The sequence below is a fragment of the Ictalurus furcatus genome, chromosome 12 (assembly GCF_023375685.1).
Source record: "Ictalurus furcatus strain D&B chromosome 12, Billie_1.0, whole genome shotgun sequence".
In the NCBI taxonomy this organism is placed as follows: Eukaryota; Metazoa; Chordata; class Actinopteri; order Siluriformes; family Ictaluridae; genus Ictalurus; species Ictalurus furcatus.
The window spans coordinates 20,155,235-20,181,971 of record NC_071266.1 but is presented as its reverse complement, the minus strand read 5'-3'; the positions used below and the strand labels follow the sequence as shown (position 1 = coordinate 20,181,971).

The 26,737-nt window shown below is 37.0% G+C and overlaps 1 protein-coding gene across 9 annotated transcripts in view; it reads right to left on the bottom strand.

Annotated features, from left to right (window-relative positions):
- adgrb2 (adhesion G protein-coupled receptor B2) overlaps positions 1–26,737 on the bottom strand; it is a 458,554-nt gene that overhangs the window by 113,913 nt on the left and 317,904 nt on the right. For all 9 annotated transcript variants that reach the window (XM_053638192.1, XM_053638184.1, XM_053638186.1 and 6 more), the window contains 4 exons: positions 26,430–26,556; positions 6,923–7,026; positions 3,631–3,733; positions 630–780 (listed from right to left, as the gene is read on the bottom strand). In XM_053638192.1, the coding sequence (XP_053494167.1) occupies positions 630–780; positions 3,631–3,733; positions 6,923–7,026; positions 26,430–26,556 (485 nt within the window). The remainder of the gene's footprint in view (positions 1–629; positions 781–3,630; positions 3,734–6,922; positions 7,027–26,429; positions 26,557–26,737) is intronic.

Below are 26,737 nucleotides of genomic sequence, written 5' to 3'. Positions count from 1 at the left end.
TCTGCATCCAGACTACGGCCCACCAGTTGACGACCCCTGGTATAGGGTATTATTAGGTATCAGTGACTAAAACACTCTCAAGCACATTCTGTATTAAATACGTCTATTTTAATTAATATAACTAGGGCAGGAAAGTACAGTAAAGCTATTTCTTGTAACATTAATGAAATATGCCCAAAATTTGCACATACTTGATTTGAAAGATTTTTTGTTACATATTAGGAATATAGAATAAAAAAAAATAACAAGTCAAATATCTACCTGATATCATATCTACCAGCTGCCATTGTTGGGCCCTTGAGCAAGGCCCTTAACCCTCAACTGCTCAGTTGTAAAAAATAGATAAATGTAAGTCACTCTAGATAAGGGCATCTGGCAAATGCGTAACATAAACACTGATTATGTAGCATGCAGCATAACATAAGAGGAAAGTGCTATCTGCCCTATTCGGCATGCATGAGCTCACAGATGCCCCCTGATTGGCTAGTGTGTCTCCAATTGAAGGGTGAGAGAGAGTATGCCATCCCATCCATATTTTCCCCTTACGCTTTAATTAGGCCTTGTGTCATTTGTGTGTGTGTGTGTGTGTGTGTGTGTGTGTGTGCGCATGTGTCATGTCATGTACGCACCCCAACCCAGGCACAGGAAACGCTTGCGAATGAGGCGTGTCCTAATCTTGCCAACGACAGCAAGGTAAGACTGCCATGCCTCTGTTAGAACCCAGCAGAAAGAGGCCAGAAAGAAGAAATGGAGAAAGGCAGCAGTTACAGTGCACAGTCCCTGAGAAGTAAGAGAGATATAAAGAGAGAGAGAGAGAGAGAGAGAGAGAGAGAGAGAGAGAGAGAGAGAGTTTAAATAAAAACTGCAGCTTTTTTTTTTAAAAAGCCAAAAGGTTAAGGCTCCGGTTAGAATTAGGTATAACACAATTGCATTAATTAGAGGCATTAATATTTATGTCAATAGAAGGTCCTCAAGTATGATGACAAGCATGTATATGTGTGTGTAGAATTGTACAAGGACGCATGCTAAAAGGTCAGAGCTATTCTTTGTCGAGGCATGGTGGGTGTTAGTGTGAGAGAAAGAGAGATAGGAAAAAGGGGAAAATGCATTAAATATTGCCATTTAGCTGCACTAACATGGCGTCTTAGTGACTACTCCCTTGTCAAATGAATGTACTAAATCCATTCATTTATAAGAGACTAATAAATGATTGGAATTGGAAGAAAGGCAAGAAAAAGACATGCTGTCTACCAGGATTTACCAACTGCCATGGAATTACAGCAGCCAGATACTGAAGTTAACCATGCACAGATATACACTCCATATAACCGAGGACAATAAATAAGGAATAAAATGTGGGATGTGCTGTTATTAGAACATAATCAGCAAGGGGTGGTATGACCAGAATTACTATAATATTACCACCTTGAAGTATATTTCCACATAACAGCACATCCTGAAGTTTATTATTCCTCTTATATCACAGCAATTTGCCAACAATGAAGTTACTGAAGTTGTGAATGATACATTGTACTTTTATCCATTTATAGTTTCATTTAATGTAGTGCGAGACATAAGATAAAAACAATTCAGCTTGTCATGTTACTAAAAGTGTAGAACACAACTGGAGAAAGTAAAGTGTAGAACACAACTGGAGAGTCCTTTGTCCTTTCCTGTGGTGGGAAATTACCATTACAAAGTGCTGACACTGGAGACTCCTTCAATAAATGTTAAATAAACAACATCTTACAGAAAATGTATCTATATCAACCATTATATGTTTTTTCTTTGTTGAATAGTAACACGCTTGTAATCTGATTTTGTTTGTGGAACACCGTGCAACAAGTTGTTACAATGGAAACAGTAGCAACAGCAATGTTTAATTTTTAAATTTGAACCAAATTGAACTGAATTGCAGCTGGAACTACTATGATAGAGGTACCGTTATAGAAAATTAATCACCAACTTCTGAGTAATTCAAGAATTTAACGGCTCTGCGGTATAAAGCATTTTTAAATTCAACCCGAGTAGTACGAGGGAAATTTATACACCGGATTTCACAAGTCAAATATTACATTTGAATGAAAAGGAACACCTGAAGCAAGCCGAGTTTCTTTCAACATTCTGTGTTTTCTGTATAAACCCAGAGTGTCTGCTTTGATTTGCGGCTGTGGTGTTCTCTACTCACACTCACAACCTTTCATAGTGATTGACACCACTGACATGTAGATGACCCCCAGAGCCCGCAATACGCCTGCCAATCTAGAAACATCCTTCTTTAACTTGCTGTTTTCTCAGAGATTGTATCTTACAGAATGTTCTGACAGGCAGGGAAAAATCTTAATGTGTGCAAGATTGCAGTGATTGGCACTGCTGTCACTGGTGTGGTTGGATAGATTTCAATAGCCAGGTTAAATCTGGGCATGCTTGTGCTAATTGCTTTTCAGTTAGTGCTTTCCAGGTCTCGAGAGGGGTCAAAGCATGATTTTTTTATTGAGAAAATTGCAGGAAAGAGCTGTATTGTTGTTCAGTGCATATTATAGCAGTCCAAAGAACAAATGTGCTGTTAAAAAATGCACCCTGAGGTGCACCCTGATGTCCTATAACAGAAAGAGCTCCAAGTAGAAAAGAACCTTTTAACTATCCAGAGAACCATTAAGGAACTGTTTGTATTTTTCTATGAGGGTACATTAGCCTCAAATATTCAATTACCATCCATCCATCCATATTCTGTACAGCTTATCCTATACAAGTTCAAGCTTATCTTATGCGGGAAAGCATGGAGCCTATCCCAGGGGACTCGGGGCACAAGGCGGGGGACACCCTGGACGGGGTGAAAACCCATCGCAGTACCACAGACTTCTTTTTATTGATCATTTATTTTAAGAAAATAAATAAATAAACAAGACTGCAATGTTGTATATATTGTTCTCAAACATGTTTGAGAAACACCTTCTATATTTTCCATATTCCTTTTCTAAATCATCAGGGCTATGCCTGTATTTCCAGGTTGCAAGCATTCCCAGGTTTATATTAACGTGCCTATTCTAATACAGTATCGTTTCTACAGAAACACCTCACACAAGGCCTTGTATGGTGGACGCTCAAAATAAATTGATACAGAATGTGTGTAATGTGAATTTTTCTACAAAGAGATGTTTATTTAGTGTTAGTGTCAACTGCTTATAATGTATCTGCTATAATGTAAGTGATAACATGAACTAATTTGTTTTGTAGATGTTCCACAACACTGAATGTAACTACAAATAGATAAAACCACTATGTGTCCTCTGTTTTCATTACTAAATGAAACATTGTAATTGTTGGCAAATTGCTATGCTGTAGGAAGAAGAAAACATTTTAGGATGTGCTGGTATTGAAAAAGAATCAACTTGCTAAACATAACTACACTTCGTGTTTGGTCTTGTTATTTTCCTGCAACAATGCGCCCTGACATGTTTTATTCCTTACACATTTATCAGCCTGATATATTCATTTGGAATATGATGTTAAAGTTGATCTTCTGACATTCACAGTCTTGCATGCACACGTCTTGCGGCACATACACACACACACACACACACACACACACACACACACACACACACACACACACATACCCATACTCACCTTGCTAAGTGTCTGAGACTGTCCCACTAGTATAAGTATGTTAGAGGCCAGTATGGACAGACAGAAGTTCACCAATATGATGGACCTCTCAGAGCGAATGTACCTGAGGAATCAACGTATAAAGTCACACTTGCAAAAAAATGATTTATCTTACATTTCTCAGAATTTAGCTATACATAATAGCTGTGGCAAAACCGCATGCTGCAACAGCCTTAATTCACCAGCAGCAATCAAAAGCAGCAATAACTCTGGGCAATTTTTCCATGAAAAAAAAAGTGTGTGCCTTATACTGCCTATATGTGGCTCTAGAAATAAATGCATTTAAGGGCAACAAGGCCAAAAAAAAGCTTTGTGCAGGAGTACAATGGCTCTGCTCAATGAATCAATACCCTTGCTTTCTTAGAGTTTTGCTACATAGACGACTGAGGAAAGCAGTAATAAAAAGTTTAGTAGTGTCTGAGGTAGTGAAGGCTTGGAAAGATGAAGTCGGAGTAACAGGGATATTGGTGTGTTACAATTCAATAACTACAAGAATTAAATAACTGTTACAATTCCATAACTACAAGAATTTCACAGCTATTAGAATTCACAACTATTTGAACGCAATAATCTTTAGAATTCCAGTACTACTATAATTCCATAACTACAAGTTCACAACTACTAGAATTCCATAACTAATAGAATTCCATGGCTATTAACATGCAATAACCTTTAGAATTCCATAACTACATTAATTTCACAACTATTAAAATTCCACAACAATTTGAATGCAATAACCTTTAGAATTCCAGAACTATTTTAATTTCACAACTAATCGATTTCCTTAGCTATAAGAATGCCATAACTACTAGAATTCCATAACTATTAGAATTTCATGACTAGTAGAATTGCATAATTACAAGATTCCACAGCTACAATATTAGAATGCAATAATTGTTCCAATGCATTAACTACTATAACCAATACAATTCCATTACTACCAGATGTTCACAAAATTCAATTTATGTAAAACACAAATGATTAAATGATTACCTCTTAAATTACTTATGTAGTTAGAGTGCGGAAATAAATAAATAAATAAAAATGACGGAAAATATATTGGATGAAACAAGCTGCTTGGATAATTAACTTCACTTGGGGTAAGTGGAAAATTGTGTAAATGTAATTGTTGTGCAAACTGTTTCTTTAAAATCTCGCACTTTTTTTTTTAAACTTGCCAACACCCTCCCTCTTTGTAGGACGTTGAGAATTTGTTAGTGCTATTAGCTGCTTCAGCAAAGTAATGAGAGTCTGTAAAGATGGAGAGCACATTCTAATACAGATATTGTATAAAAGACTGAAATACAGTAATGATAACAATGGCAAAATGATAGTAATATTGACAGTAGTAATGACAATCTACACCATAATTTGTTTTGTGTTTGTTATTACACATTATTCTGCTGCCACCTCTATTTGGTTGATTCATGAATGAGCAGGTGTTAATAAAGTGACCAGTGAGTGTATAGTCAATTACTAAATAAAAAGAAAAATAGATTTTTTTCCCCCGCAGTGAGATCAACTCATATTACACAGAGTCTCAATTAAGTTCACTTCAGTTTGGTAGAAAAAAAAATGTCTCAGGTATCAGATTGCTGTTGACTCACTGCTTATGTGAAGATGCATAATAATGGGTATGGGAACTGATTTAAATTGTATTGTTCATGTTTTTAAATCTAAAACAGCTAAGTTTAAAGGTGGCAATTAGCAACACTATCAAGAAATGGGCGTGGAGTGTGATGGGATGAAGGCTACCTAAGGCACTATATGCTCTATTGCCTGGCATTCTAGTGGATTGTCTTCCATTTAGGAAAAACCATTTAGGAGATTCACCACACTGTGAAGGATTCAGAGTTATGGTCAGTGGGAGTAAACAAATACTCAACTAAGCTCTGTTTGTGCCCAGGACACAATGTTAGTCTGCGCTCCAGGCCATCTGCCACACACAGACTGCTGTGTTTTGGGTCTTCACAATAACAATTGAGCTAGCATTCACCACATTATGCTGCCTGTCCCTCATCTACTCCAAAGGATATCTAATTGCAGTTTTATATCAGTGTGCGTCCATCCCCATTTGAATAATCCCTTATGGGAAGCTGCATAAGTCTACAAAATATTCTTTCTTGTTTTGGTTCAGTTTCCACAGAAGACTATATGTAATTCCCAAGACCAGGTCAAAATGACCCAATTCAAATGTTTCCTAAAATATCGCACAGTATCAAAAATAATTTATCTAGTATGACACCCGCATGGCTAAACAAATCAGGTGAACTTGATCAAAATATTTTTTTAGAAAGTCATAACAAGAAAGTTGACTTTAGTTCATTGCACATTTCTATCATATTTCTTTTACACTCATGTGCAAAATCAGGAGGATTCCTGTATATTCATGCATTTATTGAATCAGCCACTCATTGGGCAGCAGTGCAATCCATAAAATCATGCAGATTAAGGTCACAAACTTCAGTTAATATTCATGTCAAACAATAAAATTCGGAAAAATTTGATCTCTGTGACTTTAACCATGGCATGGTTGTTGGCACCAGACAGACTGGTTTAGTATTTCAGAAACTGATGATCTCCTGGGATATTCACATACTACAGTCTCTATGAAAAAGCACACAGTATTAAACAGAATATGTTGGCTAATAAATGAAAATTCCTAGGTTCATGATGCACCAAGAGGTCACATAATGAACTTTTTTTTTAATACACGATTTACAGTGCCTTGCATAAGTACTCACCCACCATGCTAACACCACCATGCTTCACTGATGGCAAGTTGCTCTCAGGGTGATAAACAACATTTGATTTCTGCCACAGTAGCACTTTGTGCCAAGGTCAAAAAGTTAAATTTTTGTCTCACTACACAGGAATTTTTTTTTTTTTTTGCTGATGTCATCTGAGTCAACTTGCCTTTGATTGATCATTTTTCAGAACTTTATCCTGGAATTATTTTTGATAGGTTCTCGGTCTTAATATTTGTTTAAAATGTTCTATAACAAATTCTAAATAGCTTTTGTTACAATTATACATTTACATACGACATTGACATCCCCCCCCCCACTACAGTATTATGGGCTATTTTGTTTAGATGCATGAGATATGTATAATCCCAGTTATTTCAGATTCAAGTTGTAAGATTACACAATGTGGAAAAGTTCAAGGTGGATGAATACTTATGCAGGCCACTGTAGCTTAAAGCTTTTTGACCATGGAGGGGACTTTTGAGAGAGTTTTGAGTATTTCTTACCTCCAGGAGGCAGCATAGATGACCAGCAAGATGAACAAAGCCATGCAGGACACCCCACAGCCCACCATGAGTGGTACTGAGGGCAAGCTAGACGGTCCCATATCCTATGTGGGAGAAAACAAGAGAAATATTGTATGTCCATATAAATAAACAATAAAGATAATTATACACTGTGGTCAAAAAGCTCACTGTTTTCAGTGAATCATCTACAATTAACTAATTAATGCACATATCCTTATAGACGCATTTTGGTGTTTTGAGATCATTGTAGTATTTGACAGTGTGTCTGTGAATGTCAAAGGCTCTGAAAATGGGAAAAACAAATAATGTGGACCACCAACATCCAACCAGTGAGGACAAGGAGGTGGCTCTACTCGCCACCAGTCAGTTCAAAAAGTCCCCCTTCTTGCACAAATATTCAGGCTTTTTATAGTAGGGCCAGGCTTTTTAATCAGGGCCAGATCTTCTGTTGTGGTTTATCTAATAACAAATATTTATGTAAATTATTTAGCTAAAGGCAACTAATCAAAGCAGAGACTAGTTACAGAGGTCTACTCAGGAAGACTTTTTATTTTATTTTCTTAAAACCCTTTGTTATTTGTAGCCATAAACAAATCATTAATGGTTATGCATTAGAAAGTAACTTCTCTCGCTATTCAGAGGTTTGTCGGAGAAAAATATTTTGTAACTGGATCTTTGTAAATCCTACAAATTGAATACACTGGCCTAAGTTAAGTGTATAGATATACTGTAGAATGGAGGGTGTGGATTTACAAATAACACTAAAGGAAAGGACTGTATTAGTTTGCAGTTTTAATTTTAAATAATAAAGTATCAGGTAATTTGAGGTAGCTCAAAAGCTGAAAGTATTAATTAAAAACTGTAAACACTGGTTATGTTCTGTTCAAACAATCATTTACAAGAGAATATAAATTCTGGCAAACAGCTTTCCTGTGCTAGACATAGCACTAACCCACACTCATACAGTGCTCTCCACTAATATTGGCTCCCTTGGTAAATATGAGCAAAGAAGGCTGTGAAACATTGTCTTTATTGTTTAATCTTTTGATCTTTTGTTTCAAAAAATCACAAAAAATTCTCTCATAGATATCAAACAATTGTAAACACAACACAAGTTTCCAAAAAATACCTTTGTTAAATATAGGTGTGCAACAATTATCGGCACACTTTTGGTCAATACTTTGTGCTACCTCCCTTTGTCAAGATAACAGCTCGGAGTCTTCTCCTATAATGCCTGATGAGGTTGGAGAATACATGGCGAGGGATCTGAGACCATTCCTCCATACAGAATCTCTCCAGATCCTTCAAATTTCAAGGTCCATGCTGGTGGACTCTCCTCTTCAGTTCACCCCACATGTTTTTCTATGGGTTTCAAGTCAGGGGACTGGGATGGCCATTTTTGTGTTGATTTTGATGTATGTTTTGGATCATTGTCCTGCTGGAAGATCCAACAACGGCCCATTTTAAGCTTTCTGGCAGAGGAAGTCAGGTTTTCATTCAATATCTGTTGATATTTGATAGAGTCCATGATGCCATGTATCCTAACAAAATGTCCAGGTCCTCTGGCAGAAAAACAGCCCCAAAACATTAAAGAGCCACCACCATATTTAACCGTTGACATGAGGTACTTTTCCATATGGCTACCTCTCTGTGTGCGCCAAAACCACTTCTGGTGTTTCTTGCGATAAAGCTCTATTTTGGTTACATCTGACCATAGAACCGGATCCCATTTGAAGTTCCAGTAGTGTCTGGCAAACTGAAGACGCTTGAGTTTGTTTTTGGAAGAGAGTAGAGGCTTTTTTCTTGAAACCCTTCCAAATAACTTGTGGTGATGTAGGTGACTTCAGATTGTAGTTTTGGAGACTTTCTGACCCCAAGACACAACTAACTTCTGCAATTATCTAGATTTTTTTCACTGTGCGTTGAGACAATATAGACAAACGTCCAATTCCAGGTTGATTCATAACATTTCCAGTTGACTAGAACTTCTTAATTATTGCCCTGATGGTGGAAATGGGTATTTTCAATCCTTTTGCTTTTTTTCTTATAGCCATTTCCCATTTTGTGAAGCTCAACAACCTTTTGCCGCACATCCCAGCTATATTCCTTGGTCTTACCCATTGTTATGAATGACTAAGACAATTTGGCCTGTGTGTTACCTCATATTTATTCCCTTGTGAAACAGAAAGTCATGTTGAACAATTTCTTGTTCCTAGTCACACAGGTGTAATAAAAATTGAAAATATCAATGGGAATATACTTCAAATATATTTTTTTTCATATGAATTCATAGAGGTGCCAATAATTGTTGCACACCTATATTTAACAAAGATTTTTTTTTGATAAACCTGTGTTGTGTTCGCAATTATTTCATATCCATGAGAGCAGAGTATTTTTGTGAATTATTTGAACAAAAGATCAAAAGGTTAAAGAATAAAGACAATTTTTCACAGCCTTCTTTTCTCATATTTACCAAAAGTGGCAATATTAGTGAAGGGCACTGTATGGGGTGTGTAGTGGGAGAGTGAGAGGATGTTTGTGTGAAAGAGAGAGACAGAATAAAAGGAACACCTAGTAAAAGCAGCAGGAAGTGCATTAGTGGAAAGGTGTGGAGGTTCAAAGCTGGGGATTTTTATAAAAGTTTCATGGCTACAGTACGGCTGGCGGAGTTGGCAGGCGCTGACTTCGCAGGTGGCAGAGAAAGGATAGTAGCTGCCAAGCTCAACCTTTCATCTTTAGCTTAGTCCGATGCCCACAGCATGCTAATAACCAGCTCAGTGGTAGCTGGTGCACACTATTTCTATGGTTTTGATAAAGGTTTCTCTGAAATAATTGAGGCTAGTGAAATTCCTAAAGCAACTACTACAATGCGAATATATATATATATATATATATATATATATATATATATATATATATATATATATATATATATATATATATACACACATACATACACACACACAGAGACAGAATGCAGGAAACACAACAAACCTCAATCAAAGCAAAAGGAAGAAGAGAAAAGGTTTGAGAGATCTAATCTTGAGTTCACTGCACACCTAACAAAAAGATCTAATGCAAGAAAGATATTCAGGATTTAAATTACTAAAGGAAAGCAAGACGAAATGGCTGCAAAGTTAAAAAGGAGACATAGATAAAGGCCTCCAGCACTCCAAAGGCATTTCAATAGACATAAATAGATGACTGGAAAGAAGAAGAAAGAGAATAAAATCTTGTTCTTCTTTAAAGGATGAATAGTGACGTAAATGTGTTTGTTTAGATCAAGGAGTAATGATTCAACTGGAAGTCATGTTTCTCAATTATGGGCACTCATAATGTTTGGTTGTCATTTCTGCAACATTTCTGCTAATGATGTTTAATTACACTGCTCAGTATAAAAATCTACTCAGTGTATATATATATATATATATATATATATATATATATATATATATATATATATATATATATATATATATATATATATTAGCCATGCATGATCTTCTAAAAATAAATCAAATCAAAACTGCTGATTTGACTGCAGGCATATATGTAAAATGATAACGAAAGAGAGAGAGAGAGAGAGAGAGAGAGAGAGAGAGAGAGTCTAGTATTTGGATAGACTGCAGCACGTGTCACATATCTCTTCACCTCCTACTGCATACTAAAATCAGATTCCACAAATTACAAAACACATCATACAGCCATCAATCCCAGCAGTCTCTGGGGCAGTAAAGAGCTTCTTAACAAGCGGCAGCTACATCCACTTTCAACACACCAGGTTTACCCTACTTCTCTTGCCCCACGTAATGCACAGAGTCCATTTATCACTCTCTCTCTCACTCTCCCTCATGCACCTTTTAGTCTGCAATAACTCATTATGACAAAGAGAAATTGGGAAAGGGGAAAGAAAACGTGCAGTTGAATATAGACAGCAGGGGATGAAGAGGAAAATAGGGAAGTCCCAAACCAAAAGTCAGAATTTAAAGCAAATGGATAAGACCTTGTGAGATCTAAAGTAGGCCCAAGACCTTCAGGACTCTCTACCTTCTGTTTTGAAGCTTCTTGGAGAAAAATCAGGAGACCCAGTACTATTGTAGCATATGGTTAGGCTGTCCTTCAGGTTCCCAAGATACTTGTTATCGCTGAAGTAGCTCAGAGAGTAGAAGAGTGTGAGAGATGACAGTCTGGGAAGTAGGGATGTTGGGACTGTGATGGAGGCCCAAAGCTCAATACATGAACCTGCTGACCCATCAGTGTGTTCTTGGAATCATACTGAGGCCCAAACCTGTTTTCCTTAACCTAATATAGCATGAGTAATGGTGTCCCTGAACAACACAGACTTCTAATTGGCAATTTAAGAAATGTATGCAATGTTGTTAAGGCTTGCTGGAAGGAAACTAAGGAACGGTTTATGCCAACAACACTATAGGGAAGTATTAGTCATAAAGGTTGGATTGATTAGTCTTCAGTGAATTGATATTTAAACAGAATCAGAATGAAAATTTCTTTTATTTTTGAGGTATGCCACATGGGTCAGGCTGGTAACAACCAATTAGACCAGCATAACACCAGTTAGACCAGTCTGACACCAGCTAGAACAGCTCAACTCCAACTAGCCCAGCCCAACATCAGTTGAACAAGCCCAATACCAACTAGACCATACTAAATCCAGCTAGAAAATTCCAACACTAGCTAGACCACCCTAAATCTAACTAGCCAACTGAACTCCAACTAGACCAAACTAAATCCAGCTAGAAAATTCCAACACCAGCTAGACCACCCTAACTCCAACTAGCCAACTGAACTTCAGATAGACCAACCTAACTCCAACTAACAAAACCAACTCCAACTAGTTATGCCTAACAGCAGCTTGACAAGCCTAACACAACCTAGTTCAGCCTAACACCAGAAACACCAGTCCAACACCAGCTAGATCAACATAACACCTGTTAAAGTAGCCTAAACCAGCTAGTTTAGTCTAACACCAGCTAGAATACCAGTTAAACCAGCCTACCACCTGCTAGACCAGCCTAACACCAGCTAGACCAACCTAATACCAGTTATACCAACCCAACACCAGCTAGACCAGCATAACATCGACTAGACCATACAGATAGTCCAGTTCAACATAAGTTAGAATTTACATTTCCTTTTCTTTGTTGGCAGCAATTTTAATTTCACATTAAATAAATAGTGGCATAATTCCAGAGCTTTCTATTTCTGCATTAACATTTTTATTAAGACATTTTTCAGGTATTTTTCTAATACATGCTTAGCCTGTAGTCTAGTTATAGTCTAGGTGGAAGTATAAATAAAAGCATGTTACCGTAAGAAATCATGGGTCATGGGCGAGAGTAAAAACCTCTGGAAGTAGTAAACAGTCCATCTCCTTCATGTTTAATATGCTGTTCTATTTCATGCATTCTGTCTAAATCGCTGCTGATAAGGGTCACGGATGTATCAGAATAGCTGGCTTAAATAAATTAGCCCCAAAACACAAAAAATCTTGACTGCAGTTATCCAAGTGTAATCACCTGACATAACTGTCATAACTGATGAGCTGTGTGGATTGACAGCATGGGTTATAATGAAATCAGCCTCAGCCTCTTACTTCATACCATTCTATGTTTTACTTAGGACTTGGTTTTACTTAGGACTGTTGTGGGTACTATTGGTCTTGGTTCAGCAAAGGCCACAAATAATCCATGTTAAATGTGACAAATGACATTATGTGGACCCTTTTCCTGCTGAATCTTTTCCTTGAAAGAGAGGGAGACCATTTATATATACTCTGCTAAAGGTGCAAAGTGGACAGAAAATGAGAGAATAAATATTATGAGCTGCTTTAACAGGCTGAAACTGCACTGTGAATTTGCACAAGTTTATCAGTTTATTTACAATGCAAAAATACTAACTGGCAACCAAACTCGAAGGGGTATTAATTTCCAAAGTAATAACAGTAAAGCAAAATGCTTTAACCCTTAATTGCATACTGTACATATTTCGCCAATCATTATTACATATACGCGTTGTTAGCGACCCAGAGTTTATCAAACATGCATGGATCTCTAAAGTAAATAGTATAAAACTGTCCTAATATTTTATTAACAATTACAAAATAATAAAATACAACATATTTAATTATATTTGACATTTTATTTGTCATTAAACAGATAAAAATATATATATATACACCATTACAATTACACACTTATAATTCACGAGCTAAAATAGTGAATGTATTGTAGTATTTTCATTCAATCGTTTCAGTCACCATGACAAAATTAAAATCATTAAAATATTTAATATTTCCATCATTAAAGTCATTTTATAATGTATAATTTTCAAGGCTAAAACAATATCAAGTAATATTATCCACTGTGTCCAGTAAATTCAGCATCTGACTCATATTTGGGATTTGGATCATTCGATACGTTACTCTCAGTAGACTACTATCATGTTCATAATCATCAAAATCAATATTTTGTTTGCTGACAGCTTCATCATCATTTCCACCGTCATATGACGCTAAAATATCTGATTAGAAACTTATTCTGCAGTAAATCGGTGAGAACATTTGTTTTATGTCTGGGGTCATTATGATTGACCCATTATATCACCATTGTTTACCAAACATTCCCACCTTGGAATAAACGTGAATTGCAATTATTAAGCTGTGATAAATTCAATATTGTTGCACAGAAAAAATATACTTACATTATTGCATACCTCGGGTCAGTAGTAACCCTATAAACTTTTTATAATAAATCAATTATAAAACAGATATTATTTGGCAATTTTTTTTTTTTCTTGCTATATTGTTGATAATCCATACATTGAGGAATACTAAGAAGGTGGGGGTCTAATGTGAAAAAATTAATGCGGGGGAGGGTACTGGATAATGTCCCGGGTTGCCAACGACCCGAGGTATGTGCTTAAGGGTTAACAGGTCCTTATACATGTCCACCCCACATTTTCTACTGAATTATACCCTATGTATGTGAAATGCTGAAATAGCAGGTGACACGCAGTAACAAGTAGAAGACATACATATGCTGATAAATAAACTCACTTAAAAGTATACCATTAAATATTTAACACGTGTAGATCTTCATTTCAGGTTCAAAATCTCCAGCATTCATATCCCATCCTCATGGTAGTGAAGACCACACTTTCAAGCAGTTGTACATTGTGATGTTGTGTTGTACTTACATGACATTATCTGACATGCCTGTATATCCCAGAGCCAAGAAATTTCAAAAGCTAGAAGAACAACACAAAACAAAAGATGTGGCAGCTATGTGACACTAGCCTTTTACTGTGTATTGTGTGTGTGTGCACATGTTGTATGCCAGTGTGTGTATTCGGCAGCGCAGAATGAAAGATCTGTCAACACGCCTGAGGGAGATTAGTCAGCAGTGCAGATCCCTAGATACCAAATGGCCTTCGTCCTTCAGAGCTTTTTAGCATGCAGGGCAGGTTGGTTCTCTGATGCAGGACACAAATATGTTTGTGTTTTCATCTGTTTTGGTATTATGGAGATAACACTTCTCAAATTCAGTGCTGATATGTGTATGTGACTTTGTCTTTGCTTGGATGACTTTCTTGATCATGTATGCTCAAAGCCATTATGCGGCAAGAGAAACAGATACACATAAAATTTTTATGGCCACTATACTCTCGCAGCTTACAACTCCTATCATGTGTTATTGTGCAGCTGATGAAGTGATGGCATGTCGCTAGCATGGCAAATGTTCAGATTATCAGAGCCTTTGTAGAATAAATAGAAGTTGGCACGCTTTAAATAAAAGAGATTACTAAAGTTGGTGAAATAGCATGCGACTAGCCAGCCCATGCAGAAAATAAACAAGATTACTTGGCAAAGCCTCCATCCGTACTAAATGGCCTGACAGCAGTGGCTTAATCCTGCCCTCCTGCCTGGTTTCTATTAAACATAGAGCTTAATCCAGCACTCTCTCAGCAGTGGGGTCAAGATGCCTGTACATGCTGTCAGAAATATGGTTCTTCTGTTCCACACAGCTATTCCATAATTCAAAGTTTTGCATTACACTCTTTCTGCAGTCCATTGCTATCCTGCTAACACAAACAATTTTACATAATCTTTAATAGCATACCCTTGTAGAATCAAACTCAATATGTGTCCACACATTGTAAAATATCACAGTTCAGTGAATAAGGTGTGAATATTGTTCCGATGGCATAACTGTTGTATCATTAGGTCACTGGTACACACTGTATTTGATTCGGGATGCTAAGAAATGCCAGAACCACCAACCTCCCCGTTGAAAAATAGCCACCCACACGTTTTCCCCCACTTTTTTTTAATTCATGTGGTTGTGTGATCATTAAAGATACATAAAATTGCTTGCCTAGATGGCAAAGAAAAACTACTGCAAATATACTGTAGCAAATGCCTTTAGGTATTAGTAGGCTGGCTAGCTACAAACAGCTAACCTACAGTTTTTTTTGTTTTGTTTTGTTTTGTTTTTTAATCTTTGCAGGCAGACTGCCCAGACTTTCCAAGGCAAGAAAATATTTCCATATTTGTCCAAACATGCAGATGGGCTATGCTAAATTGCGCCTAAGTTTGAGTGGGTGTGTTGATGTGTATGTGCGTTGCCCTGTGATGAACTGGCGTCCCACTTGGTGTGAATTCTCTTGGTGTTGCCAGTATGGGCTCCAGATTCAGCGTGAACCTGACCAAGATAAAGTGGTTACTGAAGATAAATGAATGAATAAAGTATATTTTTGGTAGAAATACTAAAAAGCCATGGTCAAAGCCAGATTTTTGAGGTCTCACAAAATAATATGGCCAAGATAGGTATATTCAAAATGAATGAATGAATGAATGAATGAATGAACAAATTAAGCTATCCACTAGGGATGCACCGATACCGATACCAATACTCTGGTGTCGGCACGATACTGTGCTCCCGTACTCGTACTTGTAAAACTACCCCGATACAACCGCACCGATACCACTTTATGACAACATGACATAGCCTAACCTCTCGTCAGTTGAGCAGGTAATTGAAAGAGGAGCAATGTCAGCAATTTGGAGATATTTTAAGGTAATTGATGATGATAAAAGTAGAGCAGACTGCAAACTATGCTCTGCTAAACTGTCAAGAGGAGGGGTAAAAATAGCTCATTTAACACAAGCAATTTGATTAAACATCTAAAGAACAAAAATAACACAGAGTGCAAAGAGTTTGCTAATGCTAGTGTAAGAGGGGTTAAGGAGAACTCGCGAAGGTCCAATCTCTAAACAGGTTCGAATAATGCAGGCATACACACGTAGAAATAAAGCTTTTACTAACTTTATTGTCAGAGCTACATTGCCTCATGGATCATTGACATGAACTTTTTCGCGCTCTCCCCTTGCGCATGTCCCCCGACCCCAACATGAACTCAGTACGTCACTCACACAAGCGCAACAGCACTACTTCTCATACTCAACACAATTATACTGAAATATAAATGACTCATAACATAAATTTGCCTAATCGCACATAAACATTTAAAATAAAATAAAGCATTTAAAACTCTTATACAAAATATAAAACAGAGAAATAAATCTAACACTAGCAGCGGGAAACAGCAACAACCAACTTTGCAGCAAACGCTGGAGGAGCGAGAGAAAATGTCCAGAGACAACCCACGGGCAGTAAAACTAACAGAAGCTCTTACCCAGTTCATTGTTCTTGATGACCAACCATTGTCCGTTGTAGATAATACAAGATTTCGTCGTCTTCTTGGTGTACTTGAGCCGATGTATGAGATTCCCAGCCGTCACCACGTTACAGATACTGCATTACCAAAGCTGCATGACTTGGTGAAAAAGCACATCAGGAACCTGTTGCAGGACATTTCGGCCTTCAGCTTCACCACTGATATTTGGACTTGCAGTGTCAGCCCAATGTCTCTTATAATTTTAACAGCACAGTGGATTGATGAGGATTTTACTCCCCAGAGAGTCGTTTTACAAGCAACACAGTTTAGGGGTTCGCACACTGGCCAAGCCATAGCAGGTGCATTTGATGACATGCTTCAGACATGGGACATTCCAAAAAGTCTGAAGTATTCATATTGGTACTTGGTATCGGCAAGTACCCAAATTTAAGTACTTGTACTTGTACTTGGTCTGAAAAAAAGTGGTATCGGTGCATCCCTACTCTCAACCAAACCCCACTGCTATCTGAAACCACTTTCCATACTAAATTTTTGCTATGAAAATACATACTGTACATACATACATACATTCCATTTAATGTCTCTTAAAATGCAAATGTAAGCAGGAAACATACCAAAAATACCAGTATATTCAAAACTGTGATAATTATGCCAGCAGTATGACACCATAACACTATCACATAAAACAACTTTATGCAATGCATTCGGGATATTTCAATCATATTTCCATTCATATCCCATATTTCAAAATGTTTCCAAACACACTCCTTCAATTTATATGAAGATGTATTAAAACTAGAAGCAAAATAAGTTTCTGAATTAGTTCTTTTGAAGTCTGCTGTTCAAGTGACCGATACCAAAGACCTGTTTTTATTCTAATTACAGTGTATTATAAGTTTCAGCACTTTGATGAAGCTGAAAAAAAAGAATAATCTGAGTTGTAGTAGCACTCTCCCTCTCATTGCTTGTAGGATCTGTACAAAACGTTCCACAGTGCGACGGTAAAGGTCTTTCCAGTTGAATGGAGTGCTTTGCTGGCGTCAAGAGAACATTACCGATAGAGATGCACTGACCTGAACATGGCGTGGCTAATGGAAGGAAAATGACTAGGCGCTAATGGTGCTGTTTATTGCCCATCTCCAAATGTCACCAGGCATTCCAGCAGCAGCCAGGGAACTTAATGCTAGAGATATAGAAGAGAAGCGTAATTGATAGGCACCATCTGGGAAAGTTAACTTCCAGTTTAGGTCAGTAAGACATGTTAGACTGCCAGCAAGCTGCGTCAGGCACTGTTTTGAGGTGCCATGTATGTTCCAGCTTGAAATTAATTTTGGTCATTTAAGAACATATTGTATGCTGTGATGGACTTGTGTCCCATACAGGGGTGTATTCCCACCTAGTCCCTAGTGTTCCCAGGATAGGCTCTGGCTCTAACACAACCCTGACCAGTATAAAGCAGTTCCTGAAACGAAATGAACAAATGATTAAATTAAGAAAATGTCTTTTGACTTGGGGAAGAAACCAGAGTACCCGGTGGAAACCCCTGAAGTACGTGGAGAACATGCAAACTCCATGCACACAGGGCGGAGGCGGGAATTGAACCACCATGCCTCCCTTATATATACAATCATGTGGAAAAATAAATATACCCTACGGAAATTGTTGGTTTTTTGACATATTTGGACAAGCAAACGTTTGATCCTCTTTGAAACATTGCCTATTAATAAAGTTGATATACTCTATCAACTTTGTATCATGTGTCCTCAAATGACATAAATTCGCATGTTATAGTAATTTTCACAATTTAAATTAACAAAAAAACAGATCAGCCACATGGAAAAGCAACAGCAGACATGTTTTACCAAAGACAGCTTTTCAGGAGAAGCACCTCATACCAACTGTGAAGCACGGTGGTGGAAATATTATTGTTTGCTTCGCTGCCTCAGGGACTGGACAGCTTGCATTCATTGATTCAACTGTGAATTCTGCATCATATCAAAGAGTGCAGGCCATCTGTACAAAAGTTGAACTTAAACTGAAAGTGGACCTTTCAACAGGATAATAATCCTAAGCACACTAGCAAATCCACCATGGAATGGCTCAAAAAGAAGAAATGGAGGGTTATGGAATGGCCTAGTCAAAGCCTGGATTTGAATCCCAATGAAATGTTGTAGGGGGATTTGAAACAGGCAGTACATGCAAGAAAACCCTCAAACATCTTGCAACTAAAGAATATTGCATGGAAGAATGGTCAAAAATTCCAGCAAGCGTGGTGGACAATTATGCAAAACACCTATAAGAAGATATTTCTGCTAAAAGGGGCAATACTAGCTTCTGAGGCCAAAAGTGTACTTACTTTTTCCACAGAAGAATATCAGATCTATTGATATTTCTGTTGAATAAATTATTGAAAAGCTAATTTTATATGTGGTTTTGTTAAAGTGTATCAACTTAATTAACAGGCACTGTTTCAAAGATGATCAAATCTTTGCTTGTTCAAACATGTAAAAAAATCCAACAGTTTTGAACAGTTTTTCATATGACTTTATATATCCTAGATCTTGTCAAAATCCCACCAATTCTATAGATCAATGCAAAGCATAACTTTCTCTGATAACTCAGGCATTTTAGTAAGACACATTTTAGTCAGTTATTATAAAATTTAAGTGATTAAATAAACATTAGGAATTGTATTATCCAAAAGCAGAAACACAGGCTTCAACAGCTGATCTGCCCAACTGGAACCTCCCTTTAAATTCCAATATATCTGTGGTGCTGTTTCCAATATATATAATCAGTGGTGGTGTTTCATTCCTGACCACACTTGCTTTGAAAGCTCCCTTTCTCTGACTCAGCAGTTTGCTGCACTGCCATATTGTTTTATTTCTGCCTCTTTAAGACTGCTCAATTCATTCACATAGGCATTGTTTTCCTCAATATGCTCTGGAATTTCTCCATCTCACACATCTGAACACCAAACATATCATTTGGACAAATTCTTAATTGCAAATGTTTGTCAATTGTAGTTGTGCATGGCAAAATACTGGAAAAGGATTCACGTACTAAACACTGTTAGGACTGAAGACAGCAGAGGTTGCACTCACTGGAATACTAGTGTGAACATTCATTTCCTGGTTTTAGAATACATACATAAACTGTTCATGGGCATTTACTCATTGCAAAGTCTTGCCATTCCCTGTGTTTGAGTAAGTTCACTGTCATGTGTACAAAGCTCTGTCTCTTTCTTTTGATGGTGATGTAATGGTATAGGGCATTGCAAGACATTTTGACAGACATTTCAGCATCTTATTATAAAGTGAACTGATTAAAGTTGTGTTCAAAAAACCACTTCTAAAGCACTTTTGATAAAAGCTGAATAACAATAAGACGTGCGAACAAGGCGACATTGTGTTAACATCTGCTAACAAGGCGACATCGGGTTAATTGGTTCCATCTTAGCTTATCACCTGGTATTTGTTAACACTAGAAACTTAGTATGATGAGAGTTTAGACAAAGACCGTATGTTGGGTATGTGGGTATCACATATCAATTGTTCTCATGATCACTTACAAAGAAAAGCTCTGGCTTCTTATGCATCATGATTTTTGTGGAGAGAGAGCCAATGCAAGATTATAAAGTAAAGTAAATAAAAAAGGTTTCCATGACATTTCCATAAAATTTATTTCTGTTTTCTTAAAAAGGACAAAGTATATTGTTGGCAGAAAAAAAAAAAATCTATTTCATGCAACACAGTAGGTTTTCCGAGACTTTTTTACTTCACAATATGTTTGTCAGTCTCAACAAACAATGGGGCTCATTTATCAAGGTGTATGTGAACAGATATATTCATAAATCATTTGTAGGACCATCAACGCAAGAAATTTTATATCCCATCATTTTGGGAAAAACTTATGTATTTGTATTGACTTCAAATCATAATTTGCATGAATTACTGCATTTCAGTATACATGGAATATATTGTCCCTTATCCAGAGTTACTTACAGAAGTGCTTTGGAGTCTCTATCAAAAACACATCAAAAACAAACTAGTTGACTAGGTCTGGGACTAAGAATGCCATCAAGAATATTTTGTGAAAACCTGTTGTTTTATACTATTGCCATTAATTAATGACATGTAAAATGAAATAAAAACAAGCCAACACAAACCCATAAATTAGGACAAATAAAACAAAATCCTTCAATTATGCCATATAAATGGAGTATGGGCCAGTCTGTAAATAATGTTTACAACAAATGCCTCAGATGACAAGGAGATTTAGCACTTGCTGTGCTTATGAGGGAAAAGTATGTTTAAAGACTGGTAACATGACATTACCTGTATCAAGAATGTGTTTTGCACTTTACGGATGATCAACATACGGATGCTAGTACGAAGAACACCAAACTTTCAGAAAGTTTTCTAAATCTGGCGGAAAAATGTAGTTTGGCTTACACAATCATTTGCACATAGCTTTACTAAAAGAGTGATGAATTAATAAATGCACAGTGTTCCCATATAGATAAAACTTATTCATTTTCCTTTTAGCATTTAAGCTTATTTGTATATGAACATATATTTACATACAGTATGTATATGTATACTGGCTATTTTGATAAGAAATAGACAGCTACTATAAAGTTAATCACAAACTATTTACAATTTTTCTGTCTTCAGAAAAAAAAAAATAGGTCTGGACAAACCTATGCATTGTTGCCAAACAACCCAATAACAGCACCGATATAACCTCATATAACTTAATCCTCCATGCTAAAAAATAGGCCTACAACACTGAAATTAAAAACTGCAGGAATATATTCACATACTGTGTGTAACAACACAAACAAGAAAGAGAAAATCCCTAGGGGCTATCACAAAATGTGCAGGTCAAATGAATGGAAAGTAGGTCATTAAGTCAACTAACAATCCAGGCTGTCAACAAAACAGAAGCAAACAGCGAATAAAGCTCTTATCACCAGTGACCAAGGACTGTTAAGTGAGGAATAAAACACAATGTGGCATGCTGTTAGAGGGAATAATGCATACAATACTACTCTACCATGGTGGAAAACCTACTGATTACCTTGCAGCAAAAACTAATGTCAGAGCTTCAGCCTAATCCGATTCAAGAAATCAGTGCTGCAGTGTAGTAAGCTATAGCTAATACAAAATTAAGCAAAATTAATAATAATAAAAAAAAATCACCTATTTATATTAAAGACATTTTACCTTCAATTGTCCATCTCCTATTTATTGAATTGCGGCTAAACTGTGCACCCTTAACATACTGGCTCCACTTTTCAAAACCAAATATTTTAGCTGTTTAATCAAAACATACTGAATAAAACAATACACTACACATCCCTGCTTGACATAAACTATTTTAAGTCAGAGTAAATAAATGCAGCCATTTTTAACCCAATTCCTCTTCTGAGAGTCTGTTATTTTCTGATCAAAAAAGGTTTGCATTTTAATCTACTGTACTATCGAAGCATGTGGAAGCTAGCTAGAATGATGTGGATCTGGATAATACAAGAAAAACACATTGTAATCACTCATGTCTAGACAGCTCATGCAGACCTCACTAGATTTCTCTCCTTGAATGAGGGTTGGCATTGAGCTCGACTGGGCACACATACGGACAGACTGTATATAGATACAGACAGTTAATATACAGACATGGAGACCCTCAAAGGTGTCATAGTTCAACTTACAGCTAAAAAAGTAGATATGAGATGCTTAATGAAAAAGTGTATTGGGAGTATATGATCCCTTAGGTGTCTCCTGAAAACTACTATTCTCTGTTTACTTTCAGCTAAAGCAGTGGTCTCACCGAATGGACAAGACTGTGGTCTCTTTGGTCAATAAATTAAATGGAGTAGCTGATCATTATTAAGTAATTGTTAATGTTGCTTCTTGCACATGAGGGGGAAAAAACACATTGGCTACCGAGCTAATGTTATCCCTTGCTTTCACTTAGTAGGTCTTGACTTTTCCTCAACCCCCTTAACACTCGACCTTAGCTAGTCCTGGTCTTAGACTTGTCTTAAACTTGACTTCAGCCTTTCTTTTGGGCCACAGATCCCAAAGCTTAATTATGCACTTTGTGAGCCACACTTGTTATTCATAAAGGTCTAGTCTGGATAGATAGACCAGCAGTGTTTATTATGTTTGATTTAAGTTCCTTTTATGGCTTGTTTTCATCATCCATGAGTTATCTTGTTTACATTATCATGTACATTTGAAGTTGTGTCTTGTCTCTGCCCCGTCCCATCATTGCTGTGGTTAATGATAATAACCGGATGCTCTGAATTTAGTTTCTATGAGTTCTAATGCGTCATATTTAAGCCCTGATGTTTCATTGTTTTGGGTGAAAAAGTCCTGATGTGTTTCCACAGGTCCAGTGTTCTATGTGTCCGGTTCAATGTTGCCGATTACTTCCTGGTTTCCAACCGTCAGCTGTCTACTGGTTTGCTGTTATGGATTATTCCTGTGTATTTTTGCCTCCCTGTGTTTCGACCATATTTGACAATGATTTCTGGCTTTCCCTCAATAAACAGCACAATGATTTTATACACTTATTGTACACCCAGCCTCTTCAATATATACCCCACATTACACTCATGGTACAGTATTAGGGTTTAACAAACTAGTACACTCATCCTATGAGTACAGAAATTTTAATTTAAGTGGTCTTCCACTCTTTACTGTTGACTGGACTAACTGCACGTGTTAGAATCAGGCAGAAAGGGACAGTTAGTATAGTCCTCCAGTCAACAGCATTCAACTTTCCTCTGATGTGGCACAAATAACATTTCGACTACAGGTGTTAGATTTTGTATTAGCATGCCTTTTTTTTTTTTTTTAAACTTTACAGTATTTAGGCTCCAACGCTCCCAACATCAGGAGCATCCACATTGCTAACTATTACAGAAAAGCAACATGTTGTCACATAAGTGGTCGATGACATTCAGGAAAAGGTCTCAGAAACTTTTGATAATGTAAACACTTCTGGAAACATCCTAGACAAGAACTAGAAGACTCCTGAATGAGTTCCTGGTTTGTGTTTATACCACATTGCAGGCAAGATCTGTGATCAGTAACAGAAGTGAAGCAAACTTCGTGACAAATCTGACATTTTAGAGCAGAGCAAAAACACTATACAGCAATATGGAACACATGGAGCAAGTTGAGTTTGAAGTTCATTATTGCCCGGATAGGATTTTAACCTTAAACTAACTTTTTTAAACCCGGTGCTCTCTCAGAAAAGCGCTCTCACATATTCACACATCAACCATTTTTTTTCACACTAGCCTGACCAGAGATGGGTGTAATGTGTTACTGTAATCTAATGACTTTTTCTGATAACGCAGTAATGTAACGCATTACATTTTAAATTTATGTAATTTGATTACATTTACTGATGTCAATAAAAATACTTGCATTACAAATTTATTGTTAAGAAAACAATATGAAGTTAAATGCATTTTTAAAAATTTATCATGTTTTGCCCCAAAGAAAGTTTCTTTAGCCATGAATAATTCTTCACTTGGAGCGGTTTGTCACTACGTTACTGAACGTCAGTAAAAGAAGACCGCCTGTAATTTTATATCTTCAGTGAATGGAGGCGAGACCAATCAGACATGGCTTACAGGAAAATATGTGGAAACACTCATGTCTTATTGGCTGACAGCTCTCAATTCTGACAAATGCTAGCTCACAGTCAGTGTGAGGAAAAATGGATATATACCGATTTTTGTTTTTGTTAAACCAGTAAATGGGTTGAAACTGAAACATCCTCTGATGCTGAGCAGGAAAACAAGGTGTGTAAATGTCTATATGAATTCCAGTTTATGTGAACATGATATGAGCAGAGCATAAGGAAAGATAATGTACTTTGCATGGCAATGCAGTGTTAGCTCAGATGTGTCTCTAGCAACACCAAACTAGCCTAGTTAAAAATGTTTTATATTAACAGTGAAAACACCCGAGGCAAGTTTTATGATAAATCTAAATCTAAAAATGTGTTGTCTTCTATTGGTGGCATGTTATATCCAGTGGATACCATTACAGACCAATAATGGCAATGGTAATGGTTTTAATGGTTTCCATTAGTGGAAACCATTCGAATTTGTTGTCAAACCATTCATGTTGTAGGAAACTAGCAGACTGAAAATGTTAGTGTGGTAAAAGCATAAATATGGCATTCTGGAAATGACCAATAATTGTGTAGATGAAGCCTTCACTCTGTGAAGCTTGTTCTTGATCAATCAGTGATATAGAGTACTACTAACTATGCCCCAATACATCCTAATCCATAGGGAAGTGCATAACCTTGAGCAAGAGCTAAAAAAAAAAAGTACTAAAATCAGCCCTGAATTTTATGACTTCCTGGAAACATTCCTGTGACAAGAACAATGATAGGGCACACATGTGTATTACTCTGTGTGTGTGTGTGTGTGTGTGTATGTGTGTGTGTGTGGTTGAGTCAGTGTGTTGTGGTCTCTCTGGCTGAGATCAGCGGGAGCAGCATTGACATTAGCCAGCTGTGTGTGGTTCAGTTTCTGTGTGACAATGACCGGCTACTGGATTTACAATCTCCGCCCCCACATTGCTCACTCCTTGCAGCCATTTTCCATCTCCCAGCATCCCTTTCCCCTGCTGTGCATATCACTCATTCTAATGGGGTGCTTTCAGATAGATAGAAAGAAAATAGACAAAAGTGGGTCAGTCTCAACATCCACCCCATTTACCCACCACCACTGGTGACTTGTGGAAGAGAAAGTGGAAATCAGAGAGAGAGAGAGAGAGAGAGAGCATATGGTGGGTGGTCCATCACATGGCAGATGGTCAATACAATAAAACGTACAGACATTAATCAGGAAAGATAAAGGGCAAACAGCTCAGGTCGTTTTCAGGACTTGCTAATCTTGCTAATCATTTTAGCATACTGGTCCGTATTAATCTTATGGATGACTTAAAATGAGCGCCATCACTAAAAAACACATTAATTCCACAAAACATTAAGCCATTTTGGTATTCTTAGTCTAAAAAAAAAAAAAAAAAAAAACAGACAAAAATTAAATCCAGCACACATGTTCGGTCTGATTAGCGAGCCCAATAAACAACACGATATCTACAATACCCATAACAGGTGCAAATAAAAATCCATAACAGCTTGTAATTATTAATGTAACAATGAATTATTTTTTCTGAAATTGTTTCAATTATTATGTAATTTTAAAAACTTCCTGTTAACAAAACTAGCATAAAGCATGCTAAGACCCTCAATAAAGGCATTTTCAATAAACACATGTCATCTGTGAGATGTGAAGGCCATAATTTATTCAAACTGTGAAGTGTGTACAACAAAGGTGCACATTAAAATCAGCATCTCATGTGACACCCACATACATTCCACTTCCTTGAAAGACAATCTATTTGTCTCTCACGTGCTTACTTCCTGATGCTGATGATCTCAACAGCAGCATTTGTACAGTCCTTCAGCAGCTTTGACAGCATAATAACAACCAAAGAGCATAATAACTACTTTATTACTTAAAATTACGACATTTAAGGCTGGAGGAGATGAAGAAAGACAGAGTTTGGAAAAAAATAATAATTACCAACATAACATTCACCGAAATATACAACACAAATGTAGAGACAAAGGTTCTAGACCCGTACTACCCTTTCTGGAGATATACATGTTGCTGGGCCATGCAGAGGCTTAAAGGTGTGTTAGGTGCAAATGAAAAAGTGACACTCACCGGGTCTTTAGCTTTCTCTGCTAATATTGCAAAGGTGGAAATCTTGCTGCAGAGACATTTAGTGTGGAATGCGGGTGACGGGAGCGTTTTGCAGCCTTCTGCGTCCCAGTTTTCCTCACCAGCCTCACTGTTGATAGGGCAAACATATAAAGACAAATGAAAGACAGACATTCAAAGGTGTTCATTGGTGTTTTGTAATTTCGGTTGGTGTTTGGTTGACTTTGGTCAACTTGTGCTGTTTTTAAATGTGCTATAGAAATAAATGTTGGGTGATTAATTGATTCAGAGTGAACAAACTGTGGTGATGA